Here is a 24,353-nt window from a genome sequence, read left to right on the forward strand (position 1 = left end):
TGCTGCAGGGCAGCCAGGAATGCTTGGGGCAGCTCAAAAAAAAAAAAAAAAAAAAAAAGAAATTAAAAAACATCAAGCCCTTAATCACATAAATCATTAACTCATTTGGGCAAAGGCTGCTCCCTCCATGCAGCCTGGCAGCACCTCACCATGGACTTCCCCACCTTGCAGGCATTACTGTGACCGAACAGCCACAGGGCTGGCTTTTTGGCCCAGGCTCTCACAGGTGCATTGCCAGGAGCCCTTGAGGTGGCTGGGCAGGGAAGAGGAAGGATCAGACCCTCCTCAGCAAGATAATAGAGGAGTGTTTGCAAAAAAGGTTGTGGGATCGTTGCCCCAACTTCAGTCAGGCTCCGAGAGCCCACCAGCTCACCACTATGCCCATCTACTGCATCCCTACTTGATTTTGCTCCTCCAATTAGCCTTATAGCAGAGGTGAGTGTAATTGAGGGGGTTTCAGCAAGCTCCCCAGCTATGTCACCACCACACTGCAGCACACAGTGAAGCAGGGGTGGGCAGATCCCTCCCAAAATGCTTCCCAGGTCACCAGCTGGCCCCGGCACAAGCCAGAGTGACCCTGGGCTTTCATTCCACTAAAGACAGGCAGTGAGGAGGCCACACCAGCTACTGACTAATTACAGTCCCTTCGATTCATTCCAGGCAAGACACTGCCCTAAACGAATCAATTATGATTTGTGGCTCATCCCCTTTGCCTCCTCCACCTCCTCCCCACCACCAGCACAGCATCAGGAGCAATGCCACTCTTCCCACCTTTCAACCCTTTAAGCCTCTGTTAATTAAGCCCAAGGCTGGGCTGATTGCCAGGAGCAGATCCTCAGCCCTGCAGAGCTCCTGCCTTGGCTCCCCCCTGACCCCCCCAGCCCTCTCCCATCCCCCTGAGCCTGCAGACAATCCTCCACCCAGCCTAAATGCTTAGGCTCTGGCTGGTACCCGGAGGCTGAGGAGGACGGGGAAGGCTGGACCCAGCGCTCCCCCCGCATCCCCTGACCAGCTCAGAAGGCTGGACCCAGTGGTCCCCCCCCCGCATCCCCTGCCCAGCTCAGAAACACCAGGCCTGCCTTACTGCTTGGTGCAAGGGGCCAAGGAGGAGGAAGGCAGTGTTCCTCCTACCCCCTCAAAGCAGGGATGCACACCTTACCTGGACGCTTCTGCTGGGGCAGCAGGCTATCCCCTGCACCTGGGGGTTCGCTCTCGGCTCTACTCTACATTCAGTGCTGCAGAGCAGAGCACAGGATGACCCCGCTGGGAGCCTGTCTCCTGCTCAGACAGTGCTAAAGGATGGGATATTTATGAGAAAGCAGCTCCTTAAGAGAAGATTGAAAGCAAAAAAAAAAAAAAAACCAAACTTAAAAAAAAAAAAAAGACCCTGGCTATGCCAAGAGATGCAGGCTCAGTTTCCAAGGATGTTTATTGCCGTTCTTGTCTTGACCCTCACCCCAGCACGCTGGGATCTGTGAGTCAGGGAGAAGCCTGGCTGATACCCGCATGATTCAACATGGCACAGAGATTCAGAGCCAGCTATGTGGGGTTGTTTGGAGGGTTTTTTATGAATGAAGTCCAAGAAGACAGGGCAACAGTGAGTGTTGGGACAGGAAGGCACTTGGGATGCGCTGGGTTTTGCAAAGACAGGCTAACCCCCCTCCTCACGCTGATAGTGCCACCCACGCCTCCTCCTTGCCTCCCCGCCATGCCACTACCCCCGCACGGCGCGGCATCACCGGAGACACTGGGCTACCCCTTCCCAGGGGAGGACCGAGCCCCCCCCCAGCACCACCGCCACCTCCACCGCAGGGACGGAGCCGGGGGTCCGGGGCTGCCGCCGCTCCGGCATTGCCATCTAGCGGCTGCTGCCCCCTCCCTGCAGCCATCATCCCCCCCCCCGCCCCCGCCGCTCATCCCAGCCTCCGGCAGCAAGCAACGGGGGGGGTTTGGCTTTGCTTCGCAGTCGGGGGGATCCAAACCGAGCACCCCCCTTTGCCTGCGCTTCCCGCGGGGTTCTTTGAAGCAGATGCAAAGCCCCCCCGTGCAGTTATTGCATCCCATCGCACAGCTCTCCTGCCACTGGAGCAGCCTCCGGCTCACCCCAGGCAACCCAAAATCCACCTATGCATTGCTGGGTGCAGGCGATATTGTTAAAAGCATCCTCTGCCGAGGCCCGGGTTGCTCAGAAAGCCGGAGGCTGCTCCGCAGCTCAGGGACAGCATCACGCAGGGGACAGATCCCTACCCTGGCCCAGGCAGGATCCGGTGAGGGGGGACAGGCTCTCCTTCCATGACTGATATTCCCAGGAGCTCTGACGGGCTGCACTCATCTTAGAAAGTGGCTTTTGGCATCCTGAATTGATTTTATTTTTTAAATAAGGCTTTAGCCATGCTGAGAGGGGAAGAAAAATAGGATCAAATGAGAATCATCTACGGTGCTCTGGCCAAATTTCAAACTGGGATTGGGTAGCTGTGACTCAGAAGCATGTTTATAACCATGCAGGAAGGGAAGATTTTTTTTCCAGGAACAAATTCATTACCTGCTGGATTATGAAGAGATGTTTTCCGCATTTGCATAGGGGAAGCCCTGCCAAGCCAAGCACCTCCGCAGCAGGGAGACAGAGTCCCTGGGCTGGTGCAGCCCACCCATGGACACCCGGGATGTGGGTGGAGAAGGTCCAAGCAGCTCGAGGATGGCATCTCCAGAGGAGGGTACCACACCAGTCTCTGCCTGATGTTCATCTGTGCAGATGTTAGCAGCTGTGGCACGGGCCATGACAGCCCTGTTGGCATCTCTCCTGCCAACAAAGTCCCAGGCCGGGCACAACAGCCTCGGCTACACTGCAGAGACTCTGCACTGCCTTGCAGCAAGGCAACTCTCGCCCAAGCCAGGACAAGTGTTTCCTCTTTGCTGTCTGTTCACTTTTTGGTAACAACCTTGCCCGAATCATGGTGCTCCCCACGAGCTGTCCACCTCACTGGGACATGCCTTCCCCAGCACTAAAAACAGAGAGGAGCAGCACCTTCTTGTAAAACTGCCTGGATGCGTTCTCAACACAGACCCAAAGGGCTGACTTCTCAGGGTCAGCACCGTAATTTATTCACTGAGAAATTATACGGCTGGAAGACTAGCGAAAGCCAGCAAATTTCACACTGAGCTATAAACTATGCGCCCAGATTTAAGCAACTGCCACTACTCTGCCAAACTCTTCCCAGTCATTCGACTGAAGCAGCCACACTAGGTGTCACACAGCAGCGGCAGCAGAAAAGCTTTAAACTGCTTTAAGTTGAAAGTGTAATTTGCTGCACACTGCCATAAAACATACCTGTATTCACAAATACTGCTGGTTTTAATTACCAAGACCCATGAGTCCAACATCTAGTCTTGGCATCTTTAAAATCAATGAGGTATCAGTCTTGTAAAGCTTTCTTTCCTAGGATGGAGGAATAAATCTCTAGAAATGGGGATTTTTGCTGCTATATCTACCTCCAACAAGCTCTCGCAAGTGGGAGTGCATCCTAGCTGCTCTCACCCAGCCTTTCCCAAGATGCAAGAAGCAGCCCACCTTGCATTCCCACCCCAGAGGTCCCTTTTCCTAACCTCTCTGCAAGCGTTTGCCTAAGGAAATCCAGCCCAGGGCATCTTTGGCCTCATTTTTTAAAATACCTGCCAGTTCTCAGCAAAATGCCCCAAAAACATGAGTGTAGTACCTAGCTGGTCCCACTCAAGGTTCTCAAACCCAGGACATCCCATCATGCCCCAGCGGCACCCACCAGTCCCCAGCTTCTCTAGGGGTGAGATGCTGGAGCTGATTACACCCATTAGCCGTGTTTTTTCAGGGAGCTCTGAGCAGAGCCTGGAGGAAAACCCGTGAGCCTCCATCCCTTTTACTCCTCCCCTCACCGCACACGCATGCAGATGCTTCCCAGTGGCTGATCTGTTATGACATCCATCTGTGTGAGCAAAGGAGAGACACACTAAAGGTGTCTCCACAAGTCAGACGGGATGTCAGAACAAGGATCAGGTGCTGTGTGTATAATCTGCTGCTCGTACTCTCCCCAAGCACTCTCTGGTGCAGGCCAGGTGTGCCGAGATGCTGGAGCCCAGCACCAGGTCCTGCTTGGGTGGCCTGAGCCCCAGGGCTCGCCACCACCCACAGTGCCCTGGGAGCACAAGCACCCCAAGCTAAACTCTTTGTGTACTATTTGAAGTCACCAGAAGTGCCCAAATGCACCACAGAGCCCTGAAGTCAGATGTTCCCCCACACTGCATCGCTGTGGGATCAGAGCAGCTTGTACATCAGAGCTACCGATAAAATAGAAGGATGCTGTGTCTTGAAACAGAGGGGGATTCAGTGACCAAACAGTCACAGGCTGAAAGTGCTGGGAGAGGTTTAAAGGACAGCCAAGAAACCTCTGGTCCTGTGCATTTATAGGGATGCAACAGGGCTGTGCATCCAGCCCTGCAAAACACATGGGAATTGGTTTTGGTTCTTGGTCTCACTCTGCCACCGTGAAGCTCGGTGCCTGCACTTACCCACCTCCCCACAGGCTGCTCAGGTCTTTGTACTCTCCAAAAAGCCCAAACCAAAACCATTGCCACATTTGCAGCTGCATATGCTACCCAACAAGTACAAGCGGTTTGCTGGCAGCTCAGGCAGAGGCAGGTGAGACCCTGTCCCCCCGCAAACCACCACAGCCAAGGGACAGCATCGCTTTGCCCCGGTGCTGGCCACAGCAATGCCGTGCAGGAGGGAAGCATCCCCTGGCCTGCCGCTGCCCACTCTCTTATTTCCTACCAAAACACCCCATGCTGAGTGTTTCCTACAACGGCAGTGCTCCTTGTGCTAACTCTCTCTGCCTTAGGCTGGGAGGCTTCGTGGCTCAGTTGAAGAGGCCTGAAATAATCACCCATTAATAAATTGCCTGGAGTGCCCTGCTGCTTTATTTAGCCTTGCGAGTCGGGCTCTAATTAGCATTTACAGCCGCATCCTGGCTGCTCCGGGCAGGCGTGCAGCAATCCCACCTCCCAGAGAACAGCTATCTGCCTCCCCCTGCTTTTCCATCAGATTAAAGCGAATTTCCATCCCCGCTTCCAACCCCCAAATCCCTCTGCACAACCTCTCCCCTCGGCTGAGCTGCAGAGCGTCCCAGTCCTGCACTAACTGAGCTGGCAGCAGGTGACATATAACCTCTCTATCCTCCTCCATCTCACATGGGTCCAGTTGGGGGCATTGCACTTCCAGAGAGGCTGACTCGGGAGGATCCAATGGGAAAAAATAGGGATATTTGAGAATGACCCTGCCGAAAAGATCGGGGCTGGGTAGCAGGGATAAGAGAAGGCCAAGGAGAGGAAGGAGGGAGGGAGGGAAGGAGCACAGACCCAGGGGGTATTCCTCTTCTTGCCACCAAAGCCCTGCAAGCGCAGGGCTCGAGGGGGCAGATCCTGCCACAGCCAAATGCCGAGCTGCCAAGCTTTATGCGTGCGTGGGAACAAGGAGACTGAACTCAGAAAAGACATCCCCGGGGCCAGCCATAGACAGTCAACAGGAGAAAGCATATTTCTAGCCTGCCAAAGGGTTGGAGAGGGATTTTTTAAAAGCATTTTTTCAACCTCTGCACTACCTGAAGCAGAAGAAATCCCTCACTTTCTCCATCAGCATCCTCATGACCCCTCTGGCGCAGCAGCATTAGCGCCTGCCAAAGCCAGCAGGAGATTTTCTCCTCCCTTAGACCTCCTCTTTGCTCCCACAAAAGGCAGGTCCATGCCCAAGGACCATCCTGTGTTTTCTCTGATCCTTTGCCTGCCCTGCAAGGCTCAAGTCAAACAAACACAGCAACCACAGTACCAGCGAGCGGGATGATGGAGGAGCCTCCTGCCTTTGGGCTGCAAATACCCCTGGCAATAAAAAGAAAGCTGGACCAGAAACCCACCAATTCCATCCCCAATCTAATGAAGCCAAACTCACAGGCTCAGCTTTCTCAGAAGCAACCTGCTAGCAAACAGGGTGGCTTCAATAAAAATTACATTGTCAGGACAAGAGCCAGGAGAAGATGGAGCTGTTGAAAAATTTTTCCAGCAAGTCTGAACTTACGCTGAGCAGCTGATGCTCAAGACAGCCAAAGAAGCCCCATCCCTGGCGCGCAGCCAGGAAGGAGATGCTGCTTCCATCTTCCAAACCTGTGAAAGAGAAAAGGCCAAAGAGCATAACCTTTCTCCGAAAGCTACTCAGTGCCGGGAGGTGCGAAAAAACCGTCCCCCTTGCTGCGGCAACAGGCAGTCATCAGCTCGACAGCCTCTGTGAAGGCAAACACCCTCGCCCATCCCCAGGAAAGCAAGGCTGAGCGCATCTTGTGCGATTCCTCAATGGGAAAAAGTTCATTCAAGAATTTTTAGACTTATTTCCACTCAAGCAAATGCACAGAGAAGACAGTTACAGCATGTTAGCTACTGTTTTACTGTCTCATGAGCTGCCATGGGAAAAAAAATTACCCCTATGAAGCTCCTCTGATGACAAAAAAAAGGACTCGTGGTTTGTATTGGAGCTCGCGAAAATGACGCATGTTTTGTTACAGCATCATCCACCACAGTGGTGTGCTCCAAGCTCACAGGAAAGCTGCTTCCCATCAAGCAACCCACACACAGTTGGTTAGCATCATCTGTGAAAGATGAGCCACACCACCAGCTCTTTCAGGTGTGTTTTGGGAAGGACGATGCCACGCTGATCTCCTTTGGCACTGTGGTCCCCCACGGCTGGGGGTAAGCACCAGCATGTTTTTCACAGTTAAAGAGCGAGACCCTTGCCAGTGTGCATACCACCAGCCCAGAAACAGTGATGTGTTTTGGGTGACCCACGCACTCATAACCCTGCGCCAGTCCGAGTGGACTTTCCCACCGAGCATGCAAAAGGTAGGCGGAAACAAGAAACACATCTCTTCTCTCTGCTTTTCTAAGATCTCTTGATGCTTCAAAGGCCACCTTGGGAAATCAAGAGCCACATTTGAAAGCTACTTTAGTACAACGTCCGGGACCTTCCTAACTTTTCACGTGGATTTTTTTTCAGCTCTCAGGTAGCACAAGCGGTCCAAGCCAGGGATTAACGTTTGTCACGCACAAACACAACAAACACCTTTTGAACTAGGAAGGATGAACTGGCAAGTGCAGAAAAGCCTGTAACCCTTCAGAGACAGCTGAACTGAGTGCCCCCCACATGCAGTAGGAATTTCACATTGGCGTTCACTTGTGCAATTAGGTGGAAGTACCAATTCCATGGTACAGATAAGACTGCAAGGAACAAGTCTCTCTAGGGACAGGTTGTGCACTAATCTTCACAGCTGGGTTTTCACCAAACTTTCAAAAACCTTTCCCAAGTTTGAAAACTATGCAGTTTGAAATTAAGAAAATGCCATTTTGGGAGCATGCAGCAAGAAGTCATCTACGTTTTAAAATGTAAAACATGCTCAAGACGTGTTTTAAAATGTAAAACAGAGTTAAATTAAAAGTAGGTTATAGTCTGATCAGACTAGACTTCCTGAGGTCCCTTCTACCCTAAATTATCTTATGACCTTGTCATCTCCTAAATATACATTAGCAGGGAAGGATGTACTACACCTTAGAAACCGTAAATGGAAAATAATGTGAACCATAAAAATTTGAGAGGCTGGGAAGAACCTCTCCCACAAACATCTGTCCAGCAGACAGCCCTCCATCAGAATTACATAGGGACAGCTGGGGGCTGACTGGGAGAGGGGAACAGGTTGGATTATTCCAGGGGAGGGAAAGGATGAGGGTGCAAGAGAGTATCGAATAGCAGAAGTTTCATTGCACGCATGCTGCACCGAATCACACTCGCAGTGCAGGAAGATGATATAAAACCGGGACTGATAAAGCAGAGTGTTGTGCTGCCATCCAGCGGGACTTTGACAGCCTGGAGAAACAGGCAGAGGAACAGCATGAAATTCAGCTTCATGGGAAATGCCAAGTCTTGCACTTGGGGAAGAACAACCCAGTCCGTGGAGGCTGGGGAGCAGCTTGGCAGAGAAAGCCCCGAGGGACCTGGTGGACACCAACCAAATTGGCCATGAGCCAGCAGTGTGGTCTTGCAGCAAAGGAGAGCGACAGCCTCCTTGGGCTGCATCAAGCAAAGCATTGCCAGCAGGTTGAGGAGGTGACCCTTTCCCTCCGCTCAGCGCTGGTGAGACACATCCAGACTGCTGTGCCCCACGCCAGACAGGAGAGACATGGACTTACTGGAGCAACGCCAGCAAAGGTGACTAAAGGAGTGGAGCATGTGCTCTACAAAGAGAGGCTGGGAGACCTGGGCCTGCTCAGCCTGGTTGGAAAAGGCTCAGAGCAGATCTTACCAATGCATACGAATACCTGACAGTAGGGAATAAAAGCAGAGCCAGGCTCTTCTTTGTGGCTCCCTGTCATGGTTTAACCTCAGCCAGCAACTAAGCACCATGCAGCCGCTTGCTCACTCCCCCCCCACCCAGTGGGATGGGGGAGAAAATCGGGAAAAGAAGTAAAATTCGTGGGTTGAGATAAGAATGGTTTAATAGAACAGAAAAGAAGAAACTAATAATGATAATGATAACACTAATAAAATGACAGTAGTAATAATAAAAGGACTGGAATATACAAATGATGCACAGTGCAATTGCTCACCACCTGCCGATTGACGCCCAGTTAATGCCCAAGTGGCAATCCCCCGCCCCCACGCTCCCCAGTTCCTATGCTAGATGTGACGTCCCATGGTCTGGAATACCCCTCTGGCCACTTTGGGTCAGGTGCCCTGGCTGTGTCCTGTGCCAACTTCTTGTGCCCCTCCAGCTTTCTCTGGCTGGGCATGAGAAGCTGAAAAATCCTTGACTTTAGACTTAGAAACAACTGAAAACATCAGTGTTATCAACATTCTTCTCATACTGAACTCAAAACATAGCACTGCACCAGCTACTAGGAAGACAATCAAATCTATCCCAGCCGAAACCAGGACATCCCCAGTAACTGGACAAGAGGCAATGGGCACAAACTGCAATAAAAGAAACTCAATCAATACACAGGAATAAACTTTTTGACTGTGAGGGGGACTGAGTATTTGGGACAGGTTGCCCGGAGAGGTTGTGGAGTCTCCATCCTTGGAGAGATACTAAAAACCTGGCTGGACGTGGTCCTGGGCAGCCTGCTCCAGCTGACCCTGCTTGAGGTTCTTTCCCACCTCACTGCCTCCCAGCAATTCTGTGCTTCTGAGCTGTGGCCAGCCCCAGGCCAAGGGGGAAGCTCTCATCGAACGCTGGTTCCTGGAAAGCACAACCAGCCTCAGCATGGCTGAAGTGCATGGCTTCAATGCAGTCCTGAGATGCACTAACGAACCATCCCGACACCTGCAGCTGAGACTCCAGCAAGGGAAGCAGGAACAAGACATGCCAGGATGCAGTGACAAAATGTGAGGCCAGGAATCGCCTTGTCCTCCATGTTCAGCAACCGGCTCCTAACCAGCCCAGCTCCCTAGTAGAGCAGCCTCAGCCATGCAGGAAGGCTGGGACCGACCGTAACTGCCCACCCTCCCGGCAGCCCTTGGGAAGCTTTGCAAAGTCACCTGAATTAACTCAGAAAGGGAATTCTTCATCCAGGCTGTGCCAGAAACCCAGACTTTGAGGCAGTGCAGGGAAAGATACTGCTATTTCTGTGCTGTCACCAGGACATTCAGCAGAACTCGAGTTCATCCCGGGTCAGAAAAAAAATCTCCTCCCCATGCGTCAAAACTTTGGTCTGCACTGAAGGGGGGACAGCACAGGGAGGTCCTGGGCAGATACTTCTAGGAGAGATGCTCCTCTGCTGCTCAAGGCCAAGTTACCATAATAAAAGCTGTATTTCAGTGCCCCTGGGTTTAGCACATCCACAGCCCTTTCTATTAACTGCCTTGCTACTCTTGCAGGGTAAAACAGAAGCAGGGAGAGTCATCTGAACTGAGAGGCACTCATTAGGCTCTCGGAGACGTTAATTTCTTTGCCCTGGGTTGCAGAGGACTTGCATAGGAGACACGGGTGTATCTCCATGAAGGATGCTCCCCACTACAGGAGACTGGCTTCGCCTGTCACCGACTTCTCAAGGCTTTCACCAGCAGAGCCCCCACAGCTCCTGCCAGCTGCCTGCACTGACCCGACCTTCCTGCCCAGCTTCCCCAGGCTCCCGGGCACATGGCAGCAGACGTCTGAACAGAAGCCCGCGGTGGAGAAGGACGTGGCTAAGCTGCCCCTGACAGCGACTGACACTGTTGTCAGGTCTTTGAGGTGTTGGAAGAGGAAAGTCATCTACCTCCCAGGGCAGGGTCAGGGAGGAAGGCATGAGGAGGGGTGACAGGTACTGGACACTTGTCCTAGTTTCAGCTGGGATAGAGTTAACTGTCTTCCTAGTAGCTGGTACGGTGCTATGTTTTGAGTTCAGTATGAGAAGAATGTTGATAACACTGATGTTTTCAGTTGTTGCTAAGTAGTGTTTAGACTAATGTCAAGGATTTTTCAGCTTCTCATGCCCAGCCAGCGAGAAAGCTGGAGGGGCACAAGAAGTTGGCACAGGACACAGCCAGGACAGCTGACCCAAACTGGCCAACAGGGTATTCCATACCATGGGACGTCCCATCTAGTTTAGGAACTGGGAAGTGGGAGCGGGGAATCGCCGCTCGGGGACTAGCGGGGTGCCAGTCGGCGGGTGGTGAGCAATTGCACTGCGCATCATTTGTATATTCCAATCCTTTCATTATTGCTGTTGTCATTTTATTAGTGTTATCATTATCATTATTAGTTTCTTCTTTTCTGTTCTATTAAACCGTTCTTATCTCAACCCATGGCTTTTGCTTCTTTTTCCCGATTTTCTCCCCCATCTTACTGGGTGGGGGGGGAGTGAGTGAGCGGCTGCGTGGTGCTTAGTTGCTGGCTGGGGTTAAACCACGACAACACTAGTGCCAGAGCCAAGACCAGGAGGGGATGCTGGGGCATCTTCTCCCTCCCTGGCAGCACCTATGGGGGAGCAAGAGCTGCCATTTCATAGGTCCCTCCCTCCCAACGTCAGTGCTGCAGCCAAGAGCCAGCACCTTCCTCCAGCCCCTCACCCCCAGCCTCACGCTGGGGCAGGATGGCACCGAGCAGCCCCCCACGGAGCCCACTCGGGTGGGCAGGAGCTGCTGCACAGACCAGGGCTGCTGCTTACAGCACAGCAGCAACACCCACTACATCCAACACCTCTCCCAAAACTGTGCCGCAGAACTACCGGCATCGGTGACGGCAACTCAGAGCCATCCTGGGGCTTGTCCCTTTCCTGCAGGTCCGAGGAGGGCCAGGGTGATGGGCACTGGTCCAGCCAGGGCCACGCTGCTGCCAAAGCAGCCCCAGCCCAGGGATATTTCCCAGACAGCCTCACCAGCACCAAGGAACAAGTGGCAGTGCAGCCCCATGTGCGCTCCTGCCCTCTCCATCACTGCAGCCAGTTAAACCCAGACGGTGCGACGCACTGGGGAATATGCCGGGAAGCAGCAATGGAACTGGCAGCTCAGCACACACCAAGGGGGGCCTTTGTCTCATTCAGCACTGGGAGGGGGGGGGGGGGGGGGGGGCGGAGATAAAAAAAAGTAATCTTCATTTGTAATCTGGGATGCAGAATGTGCACATAACCAGACAGAGACTGCCAAGTTGTAAAGAGCCCCCGAGATCTGTTAGCAACACCCTGTGCATTTTCACAGTTTCTTCTGTTCTCTTACTTCTTCCAATAAAACCGCGTGAAAGCAGAGTTGCAGTAATGTTACGCTGCAGCCCAAAAGGCTCCCCACGGTCTGCGTTGCAGGTATGGATCTGAGCAAGCAGCAGAAAGCTCTCCTGCCCTGCTGCTCCATGGACCACAGGCTCCCAGATGGGCTATGGAGATCTCACTACAGATCATAACACACAAGAGAGATCTAGCAAGCTCCTAGTATCAAAGCCATCAAGTCTAAGATGCTACAAGAGAGGAGATCGCTTTTAATGATCCTTTAGGAGCACTGTCCTGTACTGTGAGCAGAGTGCACCGCTTCCCACAGCACACTGAAACTTGCAGCCCATCACCCTTGAGCCCCAGGTACTCCAACGCTGAGTTACAGCATCACACCTCCACACTATCACCTCCAAACTGTACCAAGGCCCAGCTGCTTTCCTTCTGGTCTCCTCTGCTCCCACGGTCCCTGCCCAGTCTCTGGAAATCAGGCTTTTCCATGCATCCTTGCTGTAGATATCATTCCAAAATGAGAGCACAGCTTGCATTCCCCAAACTGCTCAAGCTAAACTCAACAAATATCCATGCACGTGTGGTTTTAAGCCATGCAAGGCAGGTTTGGGTCCTGCTTGCCGCAAACTCAGCTTGAGGCTTTTCTGGGGTGTTCCCTGGGTGGCTCTACCTGTCCTTACCATCAGCTAAAGAAGCAGCTACTCAGCCTGGAGAAGCCACAGGAAGTTCCCCGTTCACTTATTTTGACAAGGAGCTTTTCTTTTGAGTTCTCAGCCAGACATAGTCCAAATGATGCTGCCACAAGTATGTGGCAAAGACACTGGTAATTCAACCACAACCACTCCATGCAGCAGCAGCATGGCAAGCCTTGAAGTGCAGCAGATATCTCTGCAGGGCATCCAGCCAGGACTCTGGAAATGGGTTTTAGTGTCTGCCTTGGACTTAATTCCCTTAGTCAAAAAGAAAGTGGCCTGGTACATGCAGCCTTCACCATAAAATTAAGCCTTCTACAGAGCCACTGCCCCAGATGCACTTAGCAGATGGTCTTTTCTGCTCTCTGCCTCAGTTTCCCCATGAAAAAAACCAGAGAAAAGAGCATTTGCCCCCTCCTATGCTTATTCCATCTTAAGGGGCAAGCACATTTCACTTGTGGGCTTTTTTCAGCGGCAAAAGGCAGCAGAGATGGAGTCCTGGTAAGGGTCAGACCTGCCAATGCTAATGCTGGTGACTAAGAAAAAGCCTTTGCTTCTCTTCCCTATCAACCCAGCATGACAGCGGCTGCACACAACATCTGGCTGCACTCCAGGAATACCGCATCTGCAAAGACAAAGCTGCTCCAGGGGAGCAGAAGTCTCTCATGTGGCAGAGGAGAGGCACAGGCAGCACTCTCTCCCCGTGCCCACCCCACCGCACACCCCCCAGCCACCGCTGGCAAACAGGAGCCCAAGGGGATCTCCAGCAGCTACTGAGTTGCTCCTGGAGCCCTGAGCAAGGCGGCGGGTGCTGAAATGCATGTCAGAGTTAATTCATGCAAGACAGATGGCACTCGGAGCACAGTGTTTAACCAAAAACTCTGCAGAAGCCTTAAGAAGGAGGTGCAGACCTCTCTGAACTACCCTGGCTTAACTCACCAGGTTTTGGCAACAAGGGGAAAAAAAAAAAAATTTAAAAATCAGTTATTCTGGGCCTGCCCTGACCCGTGGGCAAGCCAGCCATGCCCCTGGGTCTGCCACAGCTCAAAATTGCGCAGAAAAGCCATTTTCCAGGTTCCCCATGTTCCATCTAATGCCCACCGCCATGCCGGGGCCATGGGAAAAGAGCGACTCTACTGCTCACCGGGAGAGACAGAGCCAGACCTCCCAGGCAAAAGCCCCTAGGGCGATTCAAAGCATAGGAGATGGGCCCTTCTGAAAATTAAATCACAGGGAAATTGCATTATTACTAATAAAATTATAGATAAGGAAATTAATTCGCTTTTACTCCCCCACATGCTATCCATCTAGTCCCAGAGAGCATCCACAGTAACAGGGTTACTGGCTCTGCACACTGGCCTGGGCTTTAGCAAAGTTTTTGGGGAAACATCACTGGTTTATGAGTCTGATGCTAAAGCAGGAGCCCCTGGCATGTGGGTTTTGCAGGCTAAAGGGGTATCAGGGCACCTAACTTTTGGAGAGCCACAGATCCAGCCCTCTGGGGCTCAGCCTGCTGTGCCGAGATCGCTGGCTCCGTGGGAAGGGACCTGGCCAGGATGGGCAGCGGGGTCCTCGGTGGGGGACACAAGGTCTGCCAAGTCCACGGGCTCTGCCATCGGTGCCAGAGCCCGGCATCCCCCTGGCACGGGGGACTTCTGCAAAGCACAAACATGTCCACGTCCTGCGGCGTGGCTACCGGGCTGCGGGCTTGGGCATCTGCAAGGAGAGAGCCCCATGGCCAGACCCTGACAGCGACGAGCCTGGTAAAGGGAGGGCAGCCCATCTCAAATCTCAGGGACACCTGCCTTAGACATGACTTCCCACACACACCCACAAAACCATTGTAAAGTGGGTTGAAATGCCAAAACCAGGCATCCGGGAGCTGGGAAATGCAAAGTTTGGGCCCTACCAGGCTGGGGAAATACCCAATTTAACAGGTTGGGATGGCAGCAGCCAGCACAGCCGTCTACATATTCCCATTGCCTCAAAGACAGAAATATTAGGCTTTGTGTTTGAGTTACTGCTAGATGAAGCAGCCAAAGGCAGCGAAAGGGGCACATCCCGCGCGGTACGAGCACGAAAGGCTCCGGCTTCATCTCCCTGCCACAAAATAGAGCTGTAGTCATCCAGGCAGTTAATTAGCGAGCAGCCGTTCTAGGAACTCGCTCCACCAGCCGACAATTAACGAGGCCATCCCTCTGCTTCCTGCCCGGCCATGATTTATTCATCTGGCATCCCCGGTGAGCTGCGAAAGATAACAAGGCACCGAGCACTTGCCGAGCCCATATGTCAATTTATTTCCCCTGCGTGGGGCTTCCTGAGTCACCGGCCAGGAGGTTCCCTGGGCACAAAGGGATGAGCACCGAGTCTCACTGATGGGCTGCCCTCCAAAAAAAAGTCAGGAGCAGCCTCAGCATTATCACAAGCAATTTTATCATGCAGAGCATCCCAAAGAAACCCTACCCGCTTCAAACGAGCAGACCACTGACCTGGATCTCACCAAAGCAACACACCACATCTAACTAATATAGGGGCTCCCACCTCCTTCAGGTGTTTTATAATACACTGATTGTATTAGGCAAGGAGCTGCTCTAGACCGGCAATATTGGAGCAGGATGTTCTGCAGCAGCTTATCCCAGGCAATTTTGCCGAGTAGACACAAGAGGGGGAACCTTGTAATTTAAATGCAGGACTGAAGCGTGTGGCTGCAGCCTTGGTTGCGCAGTGAATGCCAGGCAAGGGAAAATAATCCAGGACTTGGAGCTGGGGTTTTCTCACAGCACCAAGGCAAACTGTGGGAAGAAGTTAATTAAAGGAAAATAATAAGTAAAATGAGCGGGTTCTAGCTCTGCCAAGCACTTCTCTTCTGTTTTCCCAAGTTCAATAATGCCTCCAGCTTGCTCTGATTCAGGGAGACTTGGCCACTTTTTAGGATTAAATACAAATCCCCTCACAGCAGGGCTCAAGCCACAGTAAAAGCAGAAGGCAATAACCCTAAATGCATCCAAAAGCCTCACTGCAGCCAAGGGAAACTATCTTGAAGACTTCCATGATGGAGGACTTCCAAGTTTCCTCTACATCTCACTAACTGCCCCACAATTTTGGGAACCCCCTCATCCACAGAGGCCTTTTTGCACCATTCCCATCAGATGCCACCATCCAGCTCAGAGCCGAGAGGCATCTCCCACCGCTTTGGCCGACAAAACGCTCACCTCCCGTACACGGCACGCCACTATCTCTCTCCATCTCTCGCACGCACCCCGCAAACTCACCCCATCAGAAAAACACCGCAGTCCAGCCGGCTCAGAGCAGCCCAAGCCCTGCAGGACCTGCGGGATGTGCCGAGCCCCAGGGCAGGACAGGCGCTGCACAAGGCCCCAGGTGCTGGAGGCAGGACCACCATCAGTTTTAAAAGCACAGGGAGAGGAAAGGACCCAGAAGAGGTTTGGCAGGGTGGGAGGGGGGGGAATCTCATTCCCTGTGTTTCAAGTCATTCCCTGCCTTTAAAAATCCTCCCTGGAAAACAAAGGTGATGGGGAAAAGCAGCCCAGCTCAAGAGTGCCAGGAGATCAAGCATGGCTGGTGTTGGCTGCTCCGCAGGGGTGACACCACCATGACACCCCACAGCCCCCCCCCCCCAGCCCCACGGAGAACAGGGAACGCTCCCGCTCCCCCCGGCTGCCCACCTGGGCTGGGGGCTCTCCGGTACTTACTCCCACTCCTTCCTCCGCGCCTGCGGCGTGCTCTGCATCTTGTGCGCTTCGTGCGCCTTGATAATGTCCCTCTGCTCGATCAGCCCTCCCCGCCGGCGCTTGATAACGTCCGGGCTCACAGGGACGTACTGGCCGAGCCCCAGATCGAAGGCGCTGCCCGTCTCCGTGCCGGCATCGGCATCCCGGGGCCGGGGCTCGTAGAGGGCATCGAAGCTGGCGGCGCGCGAGACCAGGGCCTCGGCCAGGCTCTCGGGCTCCAGCAAGTTGCAGGACTGGGTGGTTTGCATGAGACCGAGCCGGTGCTTGCGCCACGTCTCCTCTTCGGGCAGGGCCAGGACATAGCGGGGGGAGGCAGGGTCCAGCTCAGCCCCCCTGCCCGGCGCCGGGGCGCTGACGGAGCACGTGCCGAATCCCAGCATCTTTGGTGCTGTTGTAGCTCATCACTCTGAAGGGGCACAAGACAGAGAGAGGAGGCTCAGGGCTTTGCTCCATTTGCTCCCCAATTCCCTCCCTCCCACCCCAGCTGAAAGGCCCGTTTCTCCCGGGTGTGCTGAGCTAGACCCTCTCAAACCAGGCACAGGGCTCATAACATTAGACCCCCGAGCCTAGGGCAAAGGGTAGCACCTCCTGCATTACCGCTTTCCTCCTCCTTCCCAGTCTGGGCAGCCCTACACCTCTTGAACCTGCAGCTCTCTGACCCCGCAGCCAGTCCTTCCAGGGGTCCCCAGAGCAGCACAGCTCCCCACGGCCGGACCACAACATGATGAGCCCCCACGCTGTCTCACAGATGGGAAAAGAGGAGACTCGGGAGACCTGGATCAAACCACCCCTGCACTGCTTTTACCCTTTTTTTTTTTTTTTTTTTTTTTTCCTCTTTTGGGTGGTTTTTTCCTTTTGCAGGGGGTCGGGAGGAATAAAAAGGGCTAGCGTGGCACAGCTCAGCTAGGAGCACAACCCAGTAACCCCCAGGGCGGCCATCCTCACCCAGCCCAGCAGGCAGCCATGCACTCGCGAAAAAGCTGGCCAATGCCAAGCGCTGCCCGCACTCAGCTGCCCATGCAGGCAAGGGCCATGCAAGCGGCACACATGCCAGCAGATGGTGCAGTGTCCTCGCACGCTGCCTCCCAGGTGGGCACAGCGCTGGAGCATCCCTGGCCGGAGCATCCATGACACCTCTCCAGCCCCACACTCATGGGATGGTGGCCAGGCAACTTGGCAGAGACAGGCAGCAGCTTTGGAGGCTGGATGTGGAAATATCAGCACAGCTTTGACTCGGGAGCTGCACATCGGAACGAAAGGCGCAGGAAAGCTGCCAGAAACACGATGCTGAGCAACACTTTTCAGCTAAGAAAAATAGATGATGCTTTACAGACAGGAGATGCTTGTGTCTGAGAATACACCCAAAGCCTTGTTGTGGTTAAATGCTTTATTCTCCTGTTGGAGAATATCCATTCAGCACACTATTGCTGTAGGAAGGGCTTCGCTCCAGCAGTCCATGAAATTCCCCCCCCGCCCCGCGCTTGCCCATGATGGAGGTGAAAGAGGGTATGACAGAGAAGAGCAAGGCAGCCGGTGCTTCACACCCACGCTGTCACTCCCTTCCTAACTACATCCCTGACACAGGGGGAAACAACCTAGCAAGGGAAAGGAGCATTTAAACTCCCTGAAATACAGCAATAATACAGCAAATTGAGCACATCAGTCATCTTAACCCCTTCCCAGGGCATTGTTTGGAGACACCTGAACTCCTCCAGAGCAAACAGGGAGACAAGAACAGCAGTCAGGAAAAAAGCTGGGAAATCACCACAGCAGGAGCAAAAATAAAATACATAGGGGGGGGGAAGGGGGGGAAGGAGTCAAGAGCAAAAGAGGACAAAACAGAGCGTCCCCCATGCTAGCCCAAATCAGCCTGACATCCCCACACCACAGGGGAAGGGGTGCACGGCCCAGCCAGGGAAGCATCCCATCTTCTTCAGGTCTGTGGCACTGTGCTGCAAATAGGAAGTGTCTAAAGCTGCCCCCAAATTTAAACCTGTCCGGCCCAAGGCCTACTTACCCCTTGGCAAGCTCTCCAGAAAGAAAAAGGCAACTACCAGTAACAGCCTCAGTAAATTAATTAGCACATCAATAAGAAGAGTTTGGCTGCTCCCACTGAAAGCTATAAACAGATTCTTCACTTCACTACTCTGCTTACCCATGTGACTTACTGTTTTAAAGGCATTAATTACTTACTTTTTCAATCCAGTCCTATGTACCTTTACAATTTCTCATTTTCCTAACCTATGCCTTTCCTGTAAATTGCTGTAACCTGGGATTTGAGTTGCATGTTATGGGAATTACTATAGCAGGAACCCCTTGTTGCTAGCCAGGCTAGGAGCAAGGGGAGGAGTTCATTGAAATGTGAAACCCTATAACTTGGCCCAAAGGGACGAGGGATGGAGACTGTAATGGATATGCCTTTAAATTATAGAATCATAGAATCATTTAGGTTGGAAAGGACCTTCAAGACCATCGAGTCCAACCATCATCCATGCCCTCTAAACCATGTTCTAGAGTACCCTGTCTATTCACTTTTTGAATACCTCCAGGGACGGTGACTCAACTACTTCCCTGGGCAGCCTGTTCCAATGCCTGACAACCCTCTCAGTAAAGACATTTTTCCTAATATCTAACCTAAATCTCCCTTGCCGCAACTTGAGGCTATTTCCTCTCATCCTATCTCCAGCCAGCACCCACCTCACTACAACCCCCCTTCAGGTATTTGTAGAGAGCGATAAGGTCTCCCCTCAGCCTCCTCTTCTCTAGACTGAACAGCCCCAGCTCCCTCAGCCGCTCCTCATAAGACTTGTGCTCCAGGCCCCTCACCAACTTGGTTGCCCTTCTCTGGACACGCTCCAGCACCTCAATGTCTTTCCTGTAGCGAGGGGCACAAAATTGAACACAGTACTCGAGGTGCAGCCTCACCAGTGCCGAGTACAGGGGAACAATCGCCTCCCTGCTCCTGCTGGCCACACTATTTCTGATACAGGCCAGGATGCCTTTGGCCTTCTCGGCCACCTGGACACACTGCTGGCTCATATTCAGCCGGCTGTCAACCAGCACCCCCAGGTCTTTCTCTGCCGGGCAGCTTTCCAGCCACTCTTCCCCAAGCCTGTAGCGCTGCATGGGGTTGCTGTGACCCAAGTGCAGGACCCGGCACTTGGCCTTGTTGAACTTCATACGATTGGCCTCGGCCCATCGATCCAGCCTGTCCAGATCTCTCTGTAGAGCCTTGTTGGAACCCACGATTTGAGTTGCATGTTATAGGAACTACTATAGCAGGAACCACCTGAACCAACGGAGGAAAGGACAAGCCTTACAAGAAGCAGTGCAAGTGCAGCAGCGACCCGACCCGAGCTGGCTTTGGTGCCCAATAACTCCACACAACACGCTGCCTCTCCTGCCCCGAGTGACCACCGTAAGAGACAGAGCCCAAAGTCACAGACTAAGTGAACTCAGGGAACATTTCTGGACATTTTACAGACATTTCACAGGGGTGGTCCACAGACTGAGAGAATGATAGCTGTATATTATATCAAAGGACGGGAAGGGGAGTGGGTGGGTAATGAGGATGTATTGGATAGTAAGACCTGGGCATGATGTAAATGGTATGGAATAAAGGGTGGAGAATGTGCTGGTTTTGGCTGGGATAGAGTTAAGTTTCTTCTTATTAGCTAGTATGGGGCTATGGTTTGGATTTGTGCTGAAAACAGTGTTGATAATGCCAAGATGTTTTAGTTATTGCTGAGCAGGGCTTACACAGAGTCAAGGTCTTTTCCGCTTCTCACCCCACCCCACCAGCTAGGAGGTTGGCAGGACACAAGAAGTTGGGGGGACACAGCTGGGACAGCTGACCCCAACAGACCCCAGGGATATTCCAGACCACGCGATGTCATGCTCAGCATATAAAGCTGGGAGAAGGAGGAAGAAGCGGGGGGATCGTTCTGAGTGATGGCATTTGTCTTCCCCAAGTAACCCTCATGCGTGGAGCCCTGCTTTCCTGGAGATGGCTAAATACCTGCCTGCCAATGGGACCTGGTGAATGAATTCCTCGTTTTGCTTTGCTTGCATGCACAGCTTTTGCTTTACCTATTAAACTGTCTTTCTCTCAGCCCATGAGTTTTCTCACTTTTACCCTTCTGATTCTCTCCCCCATCCCACTGCGAGGGGGGTGAGCGAGTGGCCCCATGGTGCTTAGTTGCCGGCTGGGGTTAAACCACAACAGTACCTTTACAATTTCTCATTTTCCTAACCTACGTCTTTCCTTCTCATATTGCTTTGCTCATTTTCAACCCTCCCCTGCTAAAGTTTAACTCCTCATCCAGCCACGCCAGGTTTTTGGGGGGGCTTGGGGGCTTTTTTTTGGTTTGTATTTGGGGGGGGGGGGAGGGGCATTGATTTTTGGGGGGTGGGGTTGTTTTATTTAAAAAAACAAAAAAAAACCAACAAACAAACAAAAAACAAACAAAAAAACAACAAACAAAACAAAAAAACAAACAAAAAAACAACAAACAAAAAAACAAACAAAAAAACCAACCAAACAAAAAAACCAACCAAACAAAAAAACCAACCAAACAAAAAAACCAACCAAACAAAAAAACCAAACAAACAAAAAACCAACAAACAAAAAAACAAACAAACAAAAACCAAACAAACAAAAAAACCAAACAAACAAAAAAAACCAAACAAACAAAAAAAACCAAACAAACAAAAAAACCAACCAAACAAAAAAAACCAACCAAACAAAAAAAACCAACCAAACAAAAAAAACCAAACAAACAAAAAACAAGCAACCATTCTGAAGCCCTGTTTCTTCCCTGAGCATTTCCTTGGGGAGGATGAGAGGCTTTCTTGGATACCAAGCATGAGCCCTCCAGGTTTCAGCCACGGTGTGGCTACAAGCAGAGCCCTGAGGACAATTAGCTAAGAGCAAACGAGGACACGTCCCGAGGGCAGGTCCAGCATCCACACAGACACCAGCTCTCCTGATGCCTACCAATGCATCTCCCACCAGGCTTGCTCCAGGGACACCGGTGAATCCCAGGCTTGGAGATAAGTGAAAAAGCTCAAGCAGAGCCCTCAAATGAAACACTGAGAAAGTTTGAGGAAATAAATAGAAATAATTAGCTCTGTCTCCGCCTAAGCAAACAGGGCTCACGCTGCCAGCAGAACAAGCCACGTTCCCTCCGGAGAAGTGACAAGCAGAGAAGGGAGGATGCCAGAACATTTTGTTAAGGAAAGCTGATGAGGCTACACACTAACGAGGGTGCTCGCAGGATGGCACGCGCCACGTATGAAGCATCTGACACCAGGGCATCTGCCCATCTTTTAGCCTTTGGTCCCCCCCTTACACCGAAAACAAACCCACTTTATTTTTACACAAAATCTGAATTAGTGAGAAAAACACCACATTTGTTCATGTAAACAGCAGACGCCGAATTAAACACCAGCCCTGCCTCCCACGAAAGGGAAACCTAGGGCAAGCCAACACGTGGCCGGTTTTGCAAACACGAAGTTATTTTCTGATCCCGTTGGAGGAAACCCACAGCTCGGTATGTGCCAGGAACAGGCCACGGCTGGAGCCGGGACCACAGAGCTGGACAGCAGCCCTGCCTCCACACCAGGTTTGCTTAATAACATACAACTCGGGTGTGTATCGGTGCCCCTGAACGCTTCCAGCTGCAAATCAGCCTTTGCATGGGAATAAACCCAGGTTTGCCACACAGGTCCCTGTTAACAGCTGGGCAGAAGATGGCTTTGCAGCTCTGTTAATGACAATAAATAATTTTTTAAAAAAGCAAAAGAAAACAGTGTATCCACCTATCTGACCCCACCATGGTACCACACGTGGTTTCCCATGGGTGACTCCGGCTGATGCTCGCTGTCCGTATCCCCGGTTGCATGGCCGGGATGTGACGAGCACATGGCACAGAGCCGCACATGGCTCCAGGCAGCCCCCACTGCCCCCTGATCACCCAACTGCACCAAAAGCAGAGGACATCACTGCACAGAAACAGTGCATTTGGCTGCATTTGATACAGGAGAGCCAAGGAACAGCTGCTGTTGTGACACACAGCAGGCTTTCAATACCAGAAAATGAAGTTTCTAGAGGCTCTTATCTCCCAAATATCGGACTAAAAGTAATAAGAGTCAGAAAATTTACTGTTTGCTCTGGAAGCAGAGAAGTCATCTAGATAAAACCATGGCCACAGGGCACTGGGAGCAGTCAAACTGAATTAGAGTATGGATATTCAGCTGTGAAAGCACTGGCACTTGTGCTTTCACCTGCACAGTGGCTGGGAGCAGCGTGATGCTCCCAGCACAACCTGGGGGACACCTGAGGACATGGACCACCCAGCTGTGACGATGCACAGCCAGAGCTCAACCCTGCCTAATGGGGATCTCATTAGAGAGATCACACCCAGCATCCATCCATCCCCTCCCACGGTGGGATTGCCACAGCCAAACAGGGACAGCGCAGTGAGCAACTCTTGCCCCTTAGCCTGTACGTCAACCTGTGTTAAAATGGGACACAACCCAGGGCAGCGTCCCACCCCACAAACCACCAAGAACAGCCTTTTCAAGACCTCTGCACCAGAGGACAAGTGACGGAAGAAGAGACACACACAGGTCCTCTGCAGCATCCTCGAGAGTTGACCACACGTTGCCAAGTGGCTCGACCCCGTTATCTCAACCCAAACCGCATGCCACAGCTGGGGAACACAGCCTCTGCAGGCAGGAGACCCTGGACTCTCACACCGTACTTCATTTTTTCCTTCTAGCAGCTGATTAACTAATAAAGAGCTGCAGTGAGAAGCAGGTTCCCAGCAGCACCACTGACCTACAAAGAGGAGGTTCCTTTTAGGGGTTTTCTCTGTGTATGTGTTTGTGTTACAACAGCAGCAATCAAGTCTTTAGCCAAGTAACTATGTATTACCATAATAACTACACTCAGCACTTAAGGCACTAGGTGAGCTCTTTGCTTCCATTATCTGAATAACCTTCACCAAAACCCCCGGAGTTAAAGCAGAAAGGCTTAATGCTGTGCTGGCTGGTGGGGGCTGATCTTCCCCCAGCAGCACAAGGGTCCAGCACCGCAGCACTGAGCTCCAGCACTACCATGAGCCCCGGCCGGGCGAGCAGGGAGGCAAACGTCTTCCTGGAGAGGACACGAGGCCTCAGCCCAGGACGGACAAACCCTGGCTGTTTTGTACGCAACAAGCGGCAAACCTGCCAGAGTCCTCTGACCATGGTCCATCAGCCCAGCAGGCTTCCCTGGGGATTTGGGGGATGATTTCAACAGCAGCATCAGAGCAAGAAGCTGCTCTGATGCTCCTGCTTCCCCTTGTGAGCAAGTGTCCCTCCTCTCTCCTGAATGAGCAAGGAGAGAGCACAAGAGACAAGAGCAAACCCCTCTGGAAGATGTGTATATATGTAGGAGAGCATCTAGGATGCTGCCCCCAAGCATCTTGGGGACAGACCGAGCCAGGCAGGTTTCTCCACTTCACCAGCCCACACGGGATGTGTCTTCCCCGAGCTTGGCTGCTCTCCCTGGGAACTCACATGCTCAGACATCTCAGCCCCGCTCCATCCTTCCTGGGGCACAGGGATGCTCCAAATCCATCCCCTGCCACCCCTTCCCTCTAGCTTGCTAACCTGCCTCTCCTGGGCCATGGAGGCCACTTGGTTTTCAGGACAATCAAATGCCATCTGCCCCTCTCCACTGAGCCGTGCTTACCCCACGCTGCTAATTATTAGTCCCTGCTCAAGGGGAAAAGTAGAGCTCACGCAGTGCAGCTAAGCAGAGCACTAAACCTCAGAGCGCTAGGAAGAAATTCAGCGTGGGGCCCCTGCAAACAGAGACAGATGGGCTGCAAGAGCAACTGATTCATCCTCGTGGCCTTTTCCTCTCCCATCACATGCACTTCCCCTCGCAGCGGCACGGATGCCATGGTGGGCGAGCCCTGCTCGGGCTGGCTCCGGACCCCCACACACACACTCCTCCGGCTCCTCTGCCTTGCACCGAATGCGGCGGCTGGGTCTGTGCGGCACAGTGGCTGCGGGAGCCAGCTGGCGAGGGTGAGCTATTTTTAGTCAAGTCATTTGTTACTGGGGAAAAGTTTGCTGGATTAAACCCCTCTCCCATAGCCCC

The 24,353-nt window shown here is 52.4% G+C and overlaps 1 protein-coding gene across 1 annotated transcript in view; it reads right to left on the reverse strand.

Moving 5' to 3' along the window:
* CACNA1E (calcium voltage-gated channel subunit alpha1 E) overlaps positions 1–24,353 on the reverse strand; it is a 173,040-nt gene that overhangs the window by 98,534 nt on the left and 50,153 nt on the right. The window contains exon 3 of the mRNA XM_041127951.1: positions 16,163–16,607. Coding sequence (XP_040983885.1) covers positions 16,163–16,581 — 419 coding nt within the window. The 5' untranslated portion in view covers positions 16,582–16,607. The remainder of the gene's footprint in view (positions 1–16,162; positions 16,608–24,353) is intronic.

Source organism: Aquila chrysaetos, chromosome 12 (assembly GCF_900496995.4).
Source record: "Aquila chrysaetos chrysaetos chromosome 12, bAquChr1.4, whole genome shotgun sequence".
Lineage (NCBI taxonomy): Eukaryota > Metazoa > Chordata > Aves > Accipitriformes > Accipitridae > Aquila > Aquila chrysaetos.